General features: G+C 37.4%; 1 protein-coding gene across 1 annotated transcript; it reads left to right on the top strand.

Annotated features, from left to right (window-relative positions):
* Positions 1-4,503: 4,503 nt before the first annotated feature.
* On the top strand, positions 4,504-18,636 carry gdpd2 (glycerophosphodiester phosphodiesterase domain containing 2). The gene is made up of 16 exons (XM_041990589.1): positions 4,504-4,648; positions 7,665-7,883; positions 8,576-8,679; positions 8,803-8,896; positions 9,893-9,952; positions 10,037-10,135; positions 10,254-10,344; positions 11,817-11,962; positions 12,616-12,698; positions 12,895-13,054; positions 13,144-13,350; positions 13,425-13,573; positions 15,051-15,198; positions 15,304-15,386; positions 15,474-15,502; positions 17,947-18,636. Exons 2-16 carry the CDS (start codon positions 7,797-7,799, stop codon positions 18,009-18,011), a joined length of 1,605 nt encoding a protein of 534 aa, XP_041846523.1. The 5' UTR covers positions 4,504-4,648; positions 7,665-7,796; the 3' UTR covers positions 18,012-18,636.
* The last annotated feature ends 835 nt before the right edge of the window (positions 18,637-19,471 follow it).

Genomic DNA, 19,471 nt, shown 5'->3' on the forward strand with positions numbered 1-19,471 from the left:
AACTTTGATCTCACACATGAGACAAGTGCACTGCCAACTGAGATATCCAGCCGCACCATCTGATGTCTCTGGCATGTCTTGCCTTCTGACACGGCGTTGACAGCATCTGCCACCTGCTGCCACTATTCTGTCTTTCTGAAACAAATAATTTTACTTATATTAGAAACAATAAAATGAAAAAAATGTGATGCGATTTTGATAGACTATTTTATAACATAATGTAAGTGCAGAATTAATCTGATGGAATGCACTTTTGGAAGTCTGTTTTACCTGGTCAGTCTGACATTTTTTGAGTCAAGACTTAACAAACCTTGACATTTAGTAATGTCTGGAGCTGACTTGTTCAGCAACACAAGTTACCCTGGCAACTCAACGGTAACTCATTTAAGTCAGGATGATGGCACGAAACTCAGGAAAAGTCTTGCTGTATCCACCTTCTTACCACTTCCTAATTATGCTGACATTGTTTATATGAATGCGTCTGCCAGTTCTCTACACATGTTGCTGTTTACCATGGAGCAATAATATATCTAACAGGATGATTCCATTATTCACTATCGGTCATCATTCTCCAGATGTAGATTTCTACATTAGTACAATTTCATTTACAAATCCCCCTTGGACTGCTACCAACATATTTAAGCTCTTGTCACTCAGACTGTGCAGCCATAGCCTGCACTCCCAAGTCTTTGTTACCTTCAGTGTCACCTCAGTTTGCAGAGCTCAGCAAAAAGATATTCTCTTACTTTGCCCCCTCAACCCGAAATTCATTATAGCAGCACCTCAGATTGTCTAGTTTGATCCCACTGTTGACCTTTAACCTTTTAAATGCATTTTATTTATATGAATGCATGTATTGTATTTTGTCTCAGTAACTACTTGTATTTGTGATTAGGTCTCACTTGGAAATGAGATTGCATGTCTCAGTGAGAATAACCTCTTTAAATAAGGCTAAAATAACTTATAATTTAATTCATTTTAGCACAGGCAATGCATATCAGCAAACTTCTTTCCTTCATTTGTTAAAACTGTTTCTATATCCATGCGTACAGCAGACATTGTGACAGTTGTGCTTATTTCTGGACCCTTCGAACATTTAGTGAACTTGAATATATACTGAATATTTGCATTCTCTGCATTTTTATATAACTGACTCACTATATCTAAATGTTTTATACTTTCCAGTATTTGCAATGTGTAAATATGAATATAGAAAATTGAGGTCAAACTACAGGGGGCTTATACTCTTGTCAGATATTAACATGCCTCCTGCCAGTTCATTCCCTGTCTAGCTGCAACTTTTAATTTTGTGTTTTCTTTTTTACTTTGCATTCCTAAAAATATTGTTTTGTTTACTGTCCCTGGGACCTTTTAGATTGAGACAGTTGAACACATTGAAATATTTTCCTTATTAGAAGCAGACGAATAACGTGTCAAGTCTCTACTGTTCCAGCTTTTAGAAAGGACTGAAGTAAATCATCCATGAGGTTCACACCTAACTGAATACTCTGGAGCAGTTTTCAAGTCTCTGCATGTTTAATGTGACACTTAAATGAAATGAAAACTAAAGTATTCTTTCTTCACTCTCTGGTTCCCATTCACCTTATCCAGTTGAGGCAGTTTATGGCTCACCCTGCCTGTTTTCTGTTTTTTTTTCCTCATCGGTGTTGCCAATTTTCTTCTTTTTGATCACATTGACTTTCTTGTTCTCTGTCTAACTTTCACAAATTGAACAGATGGCTGCATTTATTGATTTATACAACTGTATTTTTCATGCTTAAGATGAGGATTTAAGAAACATAAAGGTTGGAGAAGTTCAGGAAATATATTATTGGGTTTCTGCCTTTGACATTGTCCTTTTGATATTATGTCAAGCACCCTAAGGGGATATTTGTTATGGCCCTCCATTGTAAGATGTGATTAGACTATAGCTGTTTTTGTTGTTGCTTGATTGCTGATCTTTCTGTTTTTCTAAACTTATAGCTTTTTCTTGCAAGATAATCTGAAACCAGCTTACACACATGGACAAAATTGTTGGTACCCTTCGGTTAATGAAAGAAAAACTCACAATGGTCACAGAAATAACTTGAATCTGACAAAATTAACATTAAATAAAAATGCTATAAAATTTAATCATTGAAAGTCAGACATTGCTTTTCAACCATGCTTCAACAGAATTATTTAAAAAATAAACTCATGAAACAGGCCTGGACAAAAATGATGGTACTCCTCGAAAAGACTGAAAATAATGTGACCAAAGGGACATATTAATCCAAGGTGGTTCCACTAAATAGCATCACAGGTGTCTACAATCTTGTAATCAGTCAGTGAGCCTATATATAGGGCTACAGGTAGTCACTGTGCTGGTAGGTGACATGGTGTGTACCACACTCAACATGGACCAGAGGAAGCAAAGGAAAGAGTTGTCTCAGGAGACTAGAAAGAAATTTATAGACAAGCAGATTAAAGGTAAAGGCTATAAGACCATCTCCAAGCAGCTTGATGTTCCTGTGACTACAGCAGCACATATTATTCAGAAATTTAAGATCCATGGGACTGTAGCCAACCTCCCTGGACGTGGCCGCTGGAGGAAAATTGATGACAAATCAAAGAGACTGATAATACGAATGGTAACAAAAGAGCCCAGAAAGACTTCTAAAGAGATTAAAGGTGAACTTCAGTTCAAGGAACATCAGTGTCAGATCGCTCCATCCGTCGTCTTTTTCAGCCAAAGTGGACTTAATGGTAGACGACCAAGGTACATCAGCTCTATGTCTACAGACGGAAAAATGAAGCATATGAAGAAAAGAACACTGTCCCTACTTTGAAACATGGAGGAGGCTCTGTTATGTTCTGGGGTTGCTTTGCTGCATTTGGCACAGGGTGTCTTGAATCTGTGCAGGTACAATGAAATCTCAAGACTATCAAGGTATTCTACAGAGAAATATGCTGGCCAGTGTCAGAAAGCTTGGTCTCAGTTGCAGGTCATGGGTCTTGCAACAGGACAATGACCCAAAACGCAGCTAAAACCACCCAAGAATGGCTATGAGGAAAACATTGAGCTATTCTAAAGTGGCCTTCTATGAGCCCTGACCTAAATCCTATTGAGCATCTCTGGAAGGAGCTGAAACATGCCGTTTGGAAAAGGCTCCCTTCAAACCTGAGACAACTGGAGCAGTTTGCCTATGAGGATTGGGTCAAAATGCCTGCTGAGGTGCAGAAGTGTCGTTGACAGTTACAGGAATCGTTTGCAGCGATTGCCTCAAAAGGTTGCGCAACAAAATATTAACTTAAGGGTACCGTCATTTTTGTCCAGGCCTGTTTCATGAGTTTATTTATTTTAAACAATTCTGTTGAAGCATGGTTGAAAAGCAATGTCTGACTTTCAATGATTAAATTTTATAGCATTTTTATTTAATATTACTTTTGTCAGATTCAAGTTATTTCTGTGACCATTGTGAGTTTTTCTTTCATTAACTGAAGGGTACCAACAATTTTGTCCATGTGTGTAAGCTGGTTTCAGATTATCTTGCAAGAAAAAGCTATAAGTTTAGAAAAACAGAAAGATCAGCAATCAAGCAACAACAAAAACAGCTATAGTCTAATCACATCTTACAATGGAGGGCCATTCATTTCTTTTGTCAGATTCAAGTTATTTCTGTGACCATTGTGAGTTTTTCTATCATTAACTGAAGGGTACCAACAATTTTGTCCATGTCTATATTTCAGTCTTTTGGACATTAGAGCTTTTTAAGCTGATATAATTTCATCTCTAGCTTCTCTTGTTTTTAGTAAGTTAATATTTTTATATTAGTAATTGCTTCAACTACAATCAAATGATTTGTAATCATGTCCTAAAGAGCATGCAGGCCTCTTAAAGTTGACCAAATGTGGAAAAACTAATGGCTTCCATTTAAATTTCTACACATGTAAAAGTATAAATGGATTACTTTTAGTTGCAAAGAAGTGCAGAATAAGCAGTGAACAATATGGCTGTTTACAGAGCAGCACTGCAATATTAAAATTAAATTGATGTGTAAGCTTCATCTTTTAAATACTGCAGAGGGTAAAGGTATGAGTAACTGCTTCTATGGACTATAGGTCTTACTTCATCAAGTCCTAACATGTCTAAATTTCTTTTTGTAAACTATACATTTGCATATTTTCTCATGTAAGAAGTACATTGTCTCTAAATCCTCCCACCACTGACATGTCAGTTACCTTCAACTGAAAGGGGCCCACATGTTTGTTTCCTTTTGAATGAGTGATTATGTTTATTCAATACAAAAAAAAGTCCAAAAGGTTTAAGGGGATTGAATTTATTCTGATACTATGTGAACCGGCTAAAATTTCTAGGGTTAACCAAACAAATAACAAAGTGGGGAACTTTAGACTATTCTCAAAACTGTGGTTTCTTTCTGGTAATCAAAGCAAGTCATCCATGATAAAAGAAACATATATATTATTGTAACAGATTATCTTTTGCCTTTTATTTGCCTTGCCGTCTTCTCTTTTTTGGCCCCTCCTTCCACTGCTCTCACTCTAGTGCCCCATTCACAGTCTTCTCACGGACTCGGAACAAGTGGAAGGGATGCGAGCCACGAGAAGAAGACGCACGGACACGTTTTCCCACGAAGTGTGCATCACTGTGAGTTTGATTTAGGACGAGTAACTTTTGGTGTCGTAAAAATGGCATTTTGTTCAGTTCTGTGCTTGAAACTGTCTGTTAAATAGTTTGAATGGAAATCATTTTAAGGAGTTAATCCGACACAAAGATCATTCATAGGCTACTGTTTTACTATTTCACGTAAATTCTCTGGAACCGCGCGTTTTAAATCAGATATGTACTCTGCAAACAGAAAAGAAAGGAAAAGAAAACTTTCCGAAGACAGGAGGATCACATATAAAATACGTTAAAATATTGCAGTACAAATTTCGTGGGATGTAGCTCATATTTAATAACGGGTGCAATATTAATACATAAGAAAAAGCCTATATTTGATATAGCCACCGTTATTCTTCAGATGAAGCTTCAGTGAATGTTCTTTTTTTCTTATGAAACATAACTTTTAGATACTGTTTACCTGCAGTAGATGTTTTGTTGCTTTTTTTGTGATATTTTACAGCTGTCAAACATTGTTGTCATTAGCACTTAATTTGCAATTAAAGTAATGTGCGCATATTAAGTGTATATACAATAACCTGTAAAAACCTGCCTTAGATATTTTAAAATTGCTTATGTGTTGACACATACTTGGGAATTAATTTCTTGAATTAGCCACCTTTGTAGCTTGAGGCAATTATGGATCAGAGTTAAGTGGATTAAGAATAAATAAATAACAAGGTAATTTAACTAGGTGGTTTGAGTTTATTTCTTACGGGAGCTATGTGCCAAATACATTAATCACATTGAGCTGGAAGATGTTTTGCACCAGATTTGGCAAAGAGCAATTTTCCATCCACCATCCCTGAAATTAGTTTGAGTTTATTTGAAGTTAAGGGTCAAGATTTGACAGAAACTATTACCCTAACGGGCCAAAAACTGGACTTAAGGTGAGTAAAAGAGCAGTCCTTGTCCAAAGAAAAACTTTGAAAGACCTCTAGAAAGCATAGAAACCTCTTAGAAAAGACTATTTTAGGAGAGAAGAGGAAATTCTTTTTTACTGGAAGCAAAATGCTAGAATAAAACAAACAAAAGAAAAACCCTCTGAACAGCCGAGAACTTTAAAAACTGATCCTAAGTCATTGTTAAGTGTCATTAATCTTTTTCTTGGTGAGACATTTAAAAGGAGACAAGGAAGGACAAAGATTTGCTGGAGGGGAAATTTCACACTGCACCAGTTCAGGGAAAGTCATGAAGCAGGAAAGCACTGTTTAGAGGAATTTACCTGCATGATTATGCATTTGATGTCACAAAGCAGTAGATGTGCAGACCCAAATGCAGACAGTTCCAGAACTGAGGGAAAAAGGTTTATTAGATGACAAAAATTGTTCAGTATAACAGCGAGCGGACAGACAGCTGATCCTCGGTCTGCGGGGGCAGAGTAGTGCAGAGGTGGCTCTGGATCTAGAAGGTTTACACAGGATTGTCAAGTGTGGTTGGTGCAACACTCTGGCGTCGAGTGAAGGAGTGATGTGGTCTAAATACTCAGGAGGATCAGTAGATGACTGGTATCCATGATGAAAGGCAGCTGCACCATAGGAATCTGTCTGAAGAAACAATCATGCCCACAAACACACAAACAAACAAAAAGAGCTAACACTAGAGTCCAGTGTCCATGACATTTGAAACTGATTTAAATTAGTTTTTTTGTTGCCTCTCTGTGTTGTATTCCATTCATTTTTAATGTGTAACCATAAATCTTTTAAAATTTGACTGGATATGCCACACAGGTTTAATTATACAAGCACACTCAATATGTGTTTAGTTACAAGTTACTGTCAAACAGTGCAAAGCAGAAATGCCCATGTGGATGGCCAGTTCAGCAAGGTGCGCCTGTGCATCTTTTAATCTACTTAAAAAATAAAGATGGCAGTCTGCGTATGGATTTGCGTTATGAAGTTTTACCAACAGTGTGAAAATACACACTTCAGCTCTGAAATGTTGGTGACCAGCAATTAAAAATCAAATAAATGAACAAACAGCTGTTGTATTATTACCACTGTAAGCCATCCAACTGCCTACAAGCATCCAATTGTTCGTTACAAGGTAGAAATTTTGTTTGTTTTTCTTTCTTTTGTTAGTTTTTCCTCATCAGTCATCGGACGACAGGGTGGTTGCTCATTATGGTTATTACTCAATACTTAACTCATGTTTAAAACTTCCTGGAATGCTCTTACTATGCAGGGAAACTGTGCACCTTATGTTTCACTTTAGCCAGGTAATCTATGCCAGTGAGTGCTTACTAGATCTGATTTCTAAATTATTTTTTTTATAAATATCACTTAATGTTCTGATGTAATTTTCTCAGGGTTTATTCAAGTTTTGTGTTAACATGTTTGATCCCATAGCCATACTTTCACCCTAACCTTGAACTTCTCTGTTACCCAGAAGGGATTGACTGAGAAAAAAAAAGCTACTTTAGGTGAGGATTTAGCTGGCGAAAGCCCAAGTCAAATCAGGTTCAACAAGATACAAGTAATAAAGAGGTTTCAACAACAGAAACCATGTGTTGCTCAATGTGGGTCTAGAGTGGGTGACAAGTGACAAGCAAAATTTCCCACAAGCATACTATAAGGGTAGCCGAAACCTGGCACAGTTAAGCAGTGACTGGCCCCAACATGTTGACTTTACCCTGATGAAATTTACTTTATGATCCATGTCCAACGGTTTTTCTGTTTTCTGTCTGTTTATCCTTCAGTCTTCACTCACTGTCAGTTTACGTCCTGCACGTGCTCTCTGTGCATGGCTGCGCCTGTCACTGCATCAATTTGTGCAGCAAAATGCTCAAATAGTGTGACCTCACTCTCAGGCCGAACTGTGCAGCATTCTCAATACCCCATGGTGTTGCCCATTGTAAGCTCTTCCAGCAGCTTTAACCCCCACGTTGCACACAGGCTCCATTGAGGGGGGTTTTGAGCAGAGATTGCCTTAATACCAAAAGAAACCCCCTCCTCATTGGTTTTCTGTCACAGTTGCCTTTTTTTCTTCTATTGCTCTGCAGGTTTAAAGAAGGTGAATGAGACCAGGGCTATCCGCTGGAAAGCTTTATCTTCAGCCTTCTTCAGCCCACAAATATCAGGTGTCTAGTCTGCACAGAACAGAGTCAGCAGACTCTGACTGAAGAGAAGACATAATGTGTCAAGACAATGGCTGTTTGAGAGTTTGCAGCAGAGGTTTGTATAGCTGCTACTGGAGGAAGTCAAGCGACAATAGTAGGAAAGTGAGTATTGTGAGCCCCATTTGTGTTTCATCTTCAGTATTCATCTGATCTTTTTCAATAGCACTATTCATTTTGTAATTTGTTTGATCTGTATTAAACTTGTCTTTTTTTAGTACCTGCAATAACCTTTACAACTCCCTACAATCATGGATTGACATCCTAGAAAGACTGAATTCATAATGTAAATTAATTTAAACAACTTATTCTGTTTAGTATCTGATGCTCTGAAACTTAAGAGACACTTCTGTGGGGTGAAAGCTTTTCACATAATGTTAAAACTGAAAACAAAGTAATGAATAAAAATATGAAAAGGGAATTCTGTGCCAAGAAACAAATTAACTCACAAGCTCTGACAGGCTTGTTTGGTGTTTGTGTAGAACTTGATTAAAAAGGGGAGGAGGTGGAAGGATGGTGGTCTGTAATTTTGTTTATAAAGGAGAATGTGTTGAAAATTACAGGTGGAACGGTGAAAAAGCATGAAAAGGTTGTTTGTGCTAAGCCTTCATGCTGTAGTATTATGGCACAAATCCAACTATGAAAATATGTTGGACATGTTCCATTGTGTCTCAGATAAAATTAAACATACTTTCTCTTGTCCACACACACACACACACATGCATGTTGCATACTTGTAACCTATGCATGAATAAGTAGAAATAGCTAACGTTTTCCTTATTGTTTTTTTATTCTAGTGTTCATGCTGCTGGTTTTCAGTTGTCACTGTGGTGTCCTTGCTCTCCTTGTGCTGGATGTACATTTGTCTGGTTACCTTTAATGATAGAGAGGAGGTTAACTCGTAAGTTATCACACATATTCACTGAACAGTATAAAAGTCCTGAATCCTCTCCTTTTTGTTTGTTGATACTGGCAACCTCTACTCTGTTAACCCTGTGCTCTGCTCTATTGTTCTAATTATAAGGGAGGCATTCAGCATTCTGAAACGGTGGGTGAACTGGTTCATGGTGGTGATCATCATTTCTGCAGTGTTAACCATCTACTGTGTTCTGCTGCTGGTAAGAAATAGTGCTGCTGCAAATGCTGATAGACTGGCTGAAGTAAATCATATATTATTGTCATGTAGATTGATTACTGGAACTGGATGCTTGGGATTGCAGCAAATTGGTGGGATCGTTATAAAGTGCGAAAGAAAGAAAGAGAAACAGTATCTGCTCAGCAGTGCAATGATATATCTCAGATGTGCATTGCATTGTTTTTGAAACAGCCATCAAATCATTGCAAAAACCAAACAAAAAAGAAAAATGCAAAGTTCAAATGTAACTAATATTCAACAATAAGGAGTCCTCCATTGAAAATGACCAAGGTAATTTTATCATACTGTTAATATAACTAAAGATGATCCACCCTGTAACCCTATACTTAATCTCTCTAATACCTGTCATACAGCATAATAAAACAAAGTTAATACAAAACACAAACCACTGGTACTCAATACATATGTAAATAATATGATTAATTCATTGATAAACTATAAAACAAATATAACCATATTAGTCTGAATTCTCCAACTGTTGAAATTCTGCTTTTCCCTTTTTTTATAAAGTCCTGAAATGGTTGCCAAACCTCTTCATATACTTCCAGTTTCTTTTTTAAAATAGATTTTATTCTTTCCATTGCCACCCACTGTGCCCTAAACTCCTGTTAATAGGTACTACAACTTTTTGTCTATTTCTGAGCTACAAATGGCACATTAATGTGTGCTGGGAGGCCCTGTGGTGCTTTAGCACAACTCTGTCAAAAGAAGTAACGGTCGTTTCTCAAACAGCAGAAGCTAAGGACAAAATCTGAGGAATTTTTCACTCTGAGCCTGATGGAATGTTTTATACATCACCATGGCAACCTCAACTTTAATAGATTCAATCAGCTTAAACATTTTAGTAGTTAGCTAGAGACAATGGTTGGAACGTTTCAGCATTCCCACCCCAATTTCTCCAGAAATGGCATTATCTACTTGCAATTTGAATTTTTGTAACTTTTACCAATGATTTCAGGTATTTGCACTGATCCAAATTGCCTTAAGAGAACAACTAGATTTACACATGCTGCACAAGGTAATAATATATTTACTTGTTCAATATACAGTATAAACGTCTGGAGATGCCATCAAACATCACATGTGCTTCTTCTCTCCACAGATTTTCCTATTTTTGGGTGTGATATTCATCACTCTGCTAGTCATAGGAATAAGCTTGAAGTGGCAAACAGAATGGCCAACTGTTCCTCTTTCACTCCAGGTACAGTGAGAGTACAGCACCTGATTGTAAATGTTTTGTTTTTTTTTTTTTGTTTTTTTTAAACATAGCTGAAGTTGTGTGTAACCATTGTGTGTTGTCTGTGCTGGTTGTTTGGTAGGCAATGGCTCCTTTCTTGCAGTTTGGTGCTGTTGGAGCCTTGACTCTCCTGAGCTCATTTGTCTTTCAGGGCTTTCACATGGCCAATAAAGGTACATGTCAGACAAAGGTACACAAAGGCATAATTCACAGGCAACACTGTTTAGACATTCAGTACAACAGGGATCACCAACCCAGGTCCTCGAGGGCCGGTGTCCTGCAGGATGGTTCCCTACTAAAACACCTAATTCAGATATAATGGATCATCAGCAGCTTGTTAAGTTCTGCACAAGCCTGTTAATGACCCAGTTATTTGAATCAGTTGTTTTACTGCTGTGACACATCCAATACCTGCAGGATACCGGCCCTCGAGGACTGGAGGACTGCAATACCAGGTTATACCAGGATTTCTGAGCCAATAATTTGTAAAGTGATCTGATCCATGCTTATAGACAAAAATAATCTCACTACACTGAATGGTAATACACCACACTGCTGTCTTGTTGCATGTTTCCTTAAGCTTGAGGTCAAAGAGAGCTGCTCTGATATTCTGCTGTTAAGTTTTAAGACAGGTGTTAATTCATTTTTCCCTCATTGATTTTAATCTAATGGTTTACGCTCTGGGTTATCAAAGCAGCTCCAAACTGATGATTCTCTTACCATGTTTTATAGCTGTGATTAGGTGTTGGTGTGACTTGCTACTTTTCCTCTGATTGTAGCTTCATCCTTTTTGATTAACATCTTGGTAGCTGGTTGTCTTTCATCAACTTTATAAATGCTACAATTCTTTCTTATGTCATTCTTGTTTGCATTTTATTAATTATCATTTAGGGTTTTCAACTTGTGGACACAATAAAGGTTTAACACACACAGATTTCTCCAGATTTTCCTTTTTACCTGTGGTTCTGATACATTCAGGATTGCATGTTGTGTTTTGGTCTTTGGTGTGAATTCTGCAGGATGTCTGCATCTAAGCAGAGCAGCTACAGTCCCAAATTTCTCCCATTTGCATTTTGACGTGTTGTGGATTGATTAATATGCAGGAAAGGCTTTCCCATATGTTCTGTTTGGTTACTCTAGCTTCCTCCCACAGTCCAAAAACATGCTGGTTCAGTCAATTGGTGATTCTAAATTAGTGACTGTTAGTGTTTTTTTTCTTTGTTTTTTTTTTTTGGCTTGGTGTGCTGGCCTTGCAATGGCTCAGTGACCTATCCAGGATATACCCTGCCTCTCACCTTATAGCTGGTGGGACAGGTGGAACTGTCTGTCACTGATTGCATAAAGTTCTGAATAAATACATGACAAGATTACTTGTTTTTTGTTATCAATCTGATTGGATGGTCTAAAATTAAGACTGATAAAATGCAATGATGATCACATTTACAAGTAATTGATACAGACATCCTAGCTATTCCAAGATCACAACCAACCTTCTTCTGTTACTGTTTAATTGCTCCAATAAACATTGTTCACATCAGTTTAGAGACTGAGGCTTGTGTGGCTCATAGGTGAAAAAAGAGTGTGTGGTTAGACATGAGGTGGAGAATATAGCTGTTAGATTATTACTGTTTTTTTCTTCTTCTAGGATCTAAGTTCCTGATAGCATTAGTATTTCTAACTGTGTCAGCTGCCATCTTCCTGTGTCCCCTGGTTATCCGGTCGCCTTGTTTGATAGAGCTGAAAGAATTACCTAAAAAACCCAAACTCATCGGCCACAGAGGCGCACCGATGGTGAGTTACTTGTTTAACTTTTATTTTATTATACTTTATTAATCCCAAGCTGGGAGATTCTTTCTCTGCATTTAACCCATCCTAGTTGCTAGGAACAGTGGGGGTTGAGGATCCTTGCTCAAGGTTGAGGATCCTTGCTCAGGGATCCACAGTGGTTTTTACCTTAGTTGCCACCCCAAGGACTTAAACCCAGGTTCTCCTCTGTACCACTAGGCTACCATTCCCCCTTGACAGCACCTCTGGAAATAACTGCAGTGGTTGAGGCACAGAAGTTCCAGTTTGTTGTCAGCCAAGATATAGTCTGTGTCTTTCATTGTTATGGCAAGAAAGCAAAAAATATCATTTAATTTGTAATCAACTTCTAAAATATTCCATCCTGCATTCCCGCTTGCAAATGCACTACATCAACATTCTGAGCTTTGCATTATTTATATTTTCACATAACATCAGTCTATCGCTGGCTCAGGTGTTGAGCAATGTTAAGTCGACTGAGGGACCCCATATGCTGTGTAGCTCTACCCTTGTTTAGCTTGCCCTGCTGCTGGGTAACCAATAAGCTCCATTTAACACAGTTTAGTGTTGTGCATGCTCACACAGCTTTAGGGTCGTTGGTGCACGAGTGTTTCTCACCCATATGTCCTTACTGTTTTCAGCTGGCCCCAGAGAACACCATGATGTCTTTCCATAGGAGCATCAAGTGCGGCGTGACGGCCTTTGAGACAGACGTGCAGCTCAGGTATACCATAGTCTCACCTTTAGTGAGTTTAGTTTAAAAAATTTTTTAACAGATGTGGACAGAAACAATCTATTTTTAATATTTTCCTCCAAATAATTGGATGTTACAGAAATGTAAAACAATGTTTTATAAATGATTTTGCCTTTAAAGGTGCTGCTGATTTATATTGTTTTGTTCTTCTTTTTGTTTTAATTAGTAAAGACAGAATTCCCTTCTTGATGCACGACAATAAAAGTGAGTTCTTGCTAAGAACGACAGATGTTAAAAGCAACTTCCATAACAGAAGCTTTGAAAAAAGCACTGAGCTGAACTTTGAGGAGTTACAAAGTCTGAATGCAGGCAAATGGTTCATAGAGGTAAGGACTATGCCTCTTGACATAACTGACCACACACTGGCAAGTTTATATCAATCCATTAATTCAAGAAGCATTATCTAACTTTGCAGACAGATCCTTTCCAATCAGTGTCCCAGTTGTCCGAACAGGACAAGAAAACAGCCGAGAACCAGACTATACCCTCATTACTTGAGCTCCTTCACCTCGCAAAACAGTACAATATCTCAGTGATATTTGACCTTAAAAGTCCTGATCAAGAGAACGATACCAAAGAGACAGTGGAGACCATCAAAAAATCTGGGATTGACCCAAGCCTGGTAAGTCTAAACTTTGTGGTGCATTTTCCAATTTTTCTTTCAAAACATATATTAAATGGATTTTCTTGCTATAGGTCCTCTGGCTTCCTCCATCACAAAGAGAATATGTAAACAGAGCTGCTCCAGACTTTATCCAGGTGTACAACAATGAAAGTGAGATGTCTGAAAAAGGAGGAAGTTACCTAAATGTGAAATACAGCAAACTGAGTATGGATGAGATCAGGTAAAAAGAAAAAAGACAATATAATGTATTCACATTATTTACAGTATGTGATCATGCCAACAGGAATGCACAGCCGCATAGTAATGAAGTGTGTGTATGTGTGTGTATAGCATGCCGAGGCATGGTGCTGGTGCTTAACAAAGAGGTGTAATAGCCGCCAGGGGAATTCAGATTCAATAGTGCAGGTGTTAAATTAATTTATTGCATTTAAGCTGTTGCTGCCACCTTGCTTTATGACGGAGGCTTTCCTTGTGCCTTATACACAGTAATTACGGATGTAACTGGTCAGGTGTAACAATGCTTTAATGTGCATCTTTGTTCACCCACATACAGCAACATGCAAACGATGCAAGCTCAAAATCCTGTAATTGTAACTCAATGAGTGAGTAGCAGACTAATCCCAAAATGGATCAGTAAAATTGTTTAATTTTAGAGGGTAAAACAGAAAGGAAGCACATAGTAAGAGTTTGGGTAGCCAAAGAGGTTTGTATAGGTTTGCATTGTTTACTTAAAATGCTGCTGATCAACACAATAACTGTAAGCACACAACAATATCTGCTATGAATGACCTCATGCTGAAGATTTTGAAATTACACTTTTCTATGCTTAACATCATGGAGCCCATGGGAACAGATTTTACATGTTGCTCAATGTTGTGTGCAATGATACTGACATACTCACAGATTTTAAAGCATTTGCAGCTTGTCAATACCTGCTTGAGAGTACTTTTGCTTAAACCTCTTTAAATATAAAATTGTAAAAGAAGTCAATACAAAATAATCTTACTTAAAATGTGCATCCGACTTTCGTAAATCAGGTTGTCTGACGTTTTCACAATGACAATGAATGTTTTACTTTTGCATGCATACCATCTGCGTTTGTCAGTATGATTTCTATTTGACTGTAACAGGTATTTAATCAAATGCAAAAAATAGTCAACACATCAACATAAAATGGAGAAAAAAGACCATCATTAAAGTTTTACACAGATTTCCAGCAGAAATACATCCAAACAAACACCCACTTACAGCACATAAACACCCATCAGTCCCAGCCTTAAGACCACTGAAAGGTGTACTGATTATTATATTGAGCATCTCGTTAACAATGCAACATTCTGCCAGGAAATCTTGGGTGCTGGCACTCACGTGGATGTTCCTTTGACACGTACCACCCACCTACACTGTTGCAGACCAGGCACAGTTCCACATAGCAACAGCAGGATGATAAGAACTGGCACAATATAAAAACTGCTCAGGAACCAGTAAAGAGCCTCCACAGTGTTAGAATGGCTGTAACAATGTGGCTGCTTAGTGTATTTACACAGTTACAAACATACATTTACATGCGCATGCAATATGAAAATATTTAAGGCCCTGCTTACAATTTTATATGCTACTTCACTCTTCATTTATGTACACTGCAAGTCCTGCATGTGCTGCTTTCAGTTTCTGATGATGCATTTTGTATCTGACAGTGAACTCCAGAGGAAGAATGTCACAGTGAACCTGTGGGTTGTTAATGAGCGGTGGCTGTTCTCTCTGCTGTGGTGTGCTGGGGCCAGCTCTGTTACCACTAACTCCTGCCACCTCCTAAAGGATGTGAAGCAGCCTGACTGGACCATGGTGAGCAACATTTTATCATCCAGCATGTAAAAACAATAATTTAAAGATTTTACTTTCAAGATGTGTGGCACATGTTGACCCTGCAGGCATGTTTGTGTGTTTCAGTCACCCTCTACATACAGAATGATATGGATCATGGTTGATGTTGCATCATTTATATTAATGATTGTATTGTACATCTTCCAGAGGTAAGATGAACACAGGTTTGTTGTCCAACTGTTTGTGTTTTAAAAAGCTGATGACAGTGAAAAGGCTGATGTATCTGTTTCTTCCAGAAAAAAATCCTGCTCCTGTTGCATAAGAGGTACTGTGAGCTCACATCTCAATGTCCACACAATAATTGAGCAAATTGATTACCTCTGCCAAGGCAGAGGTTATGTTTTTGGCGCTGTTGGTCGTAACTCAAAAAGTTATGGACGAATTTTGATGAAATTTCCAGGAAATCTCAGAAATGAAATAAGGAACAAGTCATTAGATTTTATCACTAGTGAACAGGTGATAAACTGGAATGAAAACTGAAGGGTTAACAGGGATCCAATACTTAGATTCAGACAGGGATTTCTTTAAAAAGTCCAGTGTTCCTTTCCATCCATCCAATCACGAAGAAATAACATGAAAACTCATGAAAACCGCAGCAAGGAAGCAGAGATTACCTGGCTGGGGGAGGCAGGTACAAAAAATCCTTGGAGGGAGAAACAGGTCATACACAAAAGTCAAAACACAGATGGAGTAGGGCTGGATTCACTGACAGTCCGGCAGGAAGAAGTGGTTAGACTGCTGCTTAAACAGGGAGCAACGCAGGTGGAGAGCATCAGCAGTCATTGCTTGAATCCCACTATCACATGTACCCCAGTGCTTACAAAGAAATGAACTAAGAAATGTGCTGCTACTTCATTAATTATAGCTAAAACCATGTCAGCAGCAGAGGGAATGATAGATTCCTCTACTATAGTGTGAGATGTTTAAACCAGGAAACTGCAAACTACTTCAGGTAACTTGAGCTTTAACGAGACAGACGCTGCTTTAGTAAAACAACTCTGCCATTTACAACAGTTAAGTCATTTATTTCTAAAGTAATCAACAGGATTATCTTTGTGTTCAGAATGAGAAGTCCAAGGTGGGGTTTAAACTTGTTTGGATTCATACTGTCTGATGCTGATATATTGAGAGATAAACCACACTGGTCAAATTAAGAAAAAGCTCTGTCAAGTTTCCTCTTAGAGGTGACCATTGACCATTACTATTACTTGACCATTACCTGGTCAAGCCCAGGGCAAGATATGCAGCATATTTCTTGTCTTTTTTTTTTTTTTTTTTAGGTAGTTGAAATATCTGTTGAGGTCTGATCTGAGTGCTTCTAGTTACTGGTATAAATCCTATTTTAAGGCCCAGCTCACATCTTTATATCAGCACTTTATTAAACATTCTTATTTAGTAAATCTTTGGCTTTCAGCCTGAAAATTGAGCCTGAAATTAGTTAAATAAATAGCAAAAATGTTTATTTAACATGACATTAATAATTAAATGCAACTAGAATTGTACATAAAATACATTGTTATTACCAATTACAACAAACTTTATGTCCAAAATAACATTTTAGAGAATGGAAAATTCATTTTCAAATAGTTGCCCATTACAAAGAGCTCGAAATGGTTACTCATAACTTTCCTAATCATAATTGATTGTGGTGTCCCTCAGGGGCCAGTGTTAGGACCGAAATTATTCATTCTTTATATCAATAATATATGTGATATTTGGAAAATATTGAAATTTGTATTATTTTCAGATGACACAAATTATTTTTTGTTCAGAGGACAACTTGGGACAGCTGGTTGAGATGATCAATATTGAAATGCACATATAAAAAAATGGTTTAACAGCAACAAATCACTAAATTTATCAAAACTAAATTTATGTTTTGTCGATGTGGTTTGGGTCCATGGGTGAAGGTTTACATCAGGGCTACTTAATTCGGTCCTACGAGGGCCGCAATCCAGCAGGTTTTCCATGTATCCCTGCACCAACACACCTGAGTCAAATTAATGAGTCATTGTGTAGAACCTGATTGGCTGTTAGAGCCACCTAATTTGACTCAGGTGTGTTGGTGCAGGGATACATGGAAAATCTGCTGGATTGCGGCCCTCGTAGGACCGAATTGAGTAGCCCTGGTTTACTTAGAAAGGGTTCATGAAATCAAATTTCTCTGTTTCACAATAGATCACAATATTACATGGAAACCTCACAATATATATAGACAAAATAAAATTTCAAGGAGCATTTTAGTATTACACAAAGCAAAGCATTTTCTGTATAAATCCTTCCAAATTCTTTACTGTTCGCATATTTTGCCATACTTACTGTGCTGAGTTCTGGGGCAAAACTTCACTCAACATCTCAACATGGAATAAATATACAACACATAATATAATATATATACTTTATAATAATATGGAATCATATTTATTTGCTTATTAACACTAAATGATTAACTGATGGTGAAGGGGTGGAGCCTAATAAGTTTTTACTTCTGCCCACTCCTTTTCGAATATGTCTGTTTTTAATATTTTACTTTTTTGTTTTTCTTTTTCAGATACACATTCAAAATGTTTTTGTTTTGTTTTTTTTTTCAAATCAAATAATTTTGTTAATGATCGTACAACACCAGTAACATGATAAGCTATGAGTTAGTCTTTATATTAGCTTTTAACACACTGATAAATCACTATCGCGTTTCTTCATTTCTGGCAGGGGGGCAAGGAAACACCAGGCCAGCACAGTATACGAGAGAAATGTCTCCTTTCTTACCTTCGTAAGTAACTTCGTAACTGGACGAACTTCAGCAGCAGATGTTGCAGCCCGGAAGCTGTTCTACAACTTTTTTCTGCACCAACATAGCAGATTGGAGCGGCATCAGGAAGAAAGTAAATGTACTACTGCCACACACTTCATTAAAAACACTTAAACTTGGAATGTTTTTTTTTTTTTTTTTTTTTTACAGATTTTATAAATTGTAAATCAAATAGCCTTACAATGTCACTGGATGGCCAATAGTTGCAATAGTTTACCTTTTATAGAGTTTTTATGTGTTATTGTTCATTTGTTGCTACTTCTTATACAGCTCGTTTGACTTTATGCGTGGTTGAAACATACTGTTGTTCTGTGATGTTTTCTCTCAGCACTTTATCTTTTTTTATGGAGTTGAAAAAAATCATTGTATCAAGCACTGCAGATGTCTATAACCTGAGCAAAATAAAATGAAACTCATTTTTGTTCTATGCATGTAACCCTCTACTGCACGCTGTACTCTCAGGGGATGAACAAAGAGTTGATATTGAGCAGACTTACATGTTAAGAAAGAAACAATGACATTGGAAAAGTTGTGTTCATTTGGCCTTTGTGTGGTTTCTATTAAACAAATGTTTGATAAGATAGCTATAATTTTGCTTCCACTCTATTTCATTCTGCACCTTGGTAAATTTTGTTTGCACTGTCATAAATGGCAAACACAGACCATCCTTGACTAAATCAAAATCTCCCTCTACAACTAGGAGGAATGTGTGGTTTCTGTTCGCTTGTAATGACAAGGAAACCAGTAGATTTGTCTGTTAAAACTAACCATGATATCCCTGCTTCATGTATGCCAGAGCACTCCAAGTTCTGTGCCATTGTATTACTATGTGAGCGAGAAGAGTAACTCCTGGATCTCCACTGCTAGTTTAGCAAAAGCAAGTATGCATTATCAAGTTTTAGTTGACAGCAGATACTACAGCATATATGAAGAACAGTGATCTGTGGTGAGGTTCATGGCTTGTGAAGCACTGACTGATTTAAATGGTGAGAACTGAATATTTTTCCAACTAGCAGCATATTGACCACTGGAAAAGTTTCATATCGGCATTCCTCTCGCTCACTCACACATCAACACAAACACACATGAACATATCTGGCCTAGTCAGAATCTCTCTTTTATAGCTGCAAGAGAGTAAATGAATAAGCAAATTTGTTCCCTTTATGTTTTCTAAACAATCTAGATCAAGATTGTTGCCCTAGGGGGAAATTCATCTAGAAATTTCACCAGGTTGCAGCCACAAAGTGATGAACAACAATCAAATTCACAAATTCATTCATACTGAAGAACAAAGTATAAAGATGTGAACACAAATTCAGTTTTGATCCTTAGTTAAATTCTTAGTTATTTTTAAAATGTGAAATTCTGGTGATTTAATCAATTTTAATACAGGTTGCTCATCAAGAGGATAACAAGAAAAAGTAG

This window comes from Melanotaenia boesemani, chromosome 7 (genome assembly GCF_017639745.1).
Source record: "Melanotaenia boesemani isolate fMelBoe1 chromosome 7, fMelBoe1.pri, whole genome shotgun sequence".
Classification (NCBI taxonomy): Eukaryota; Metazoa; Chordata; class Actinopteri; order Atheriniformes; family Melanotaeniidae; genus Melanotaenia; species Melanotaenia boesemani.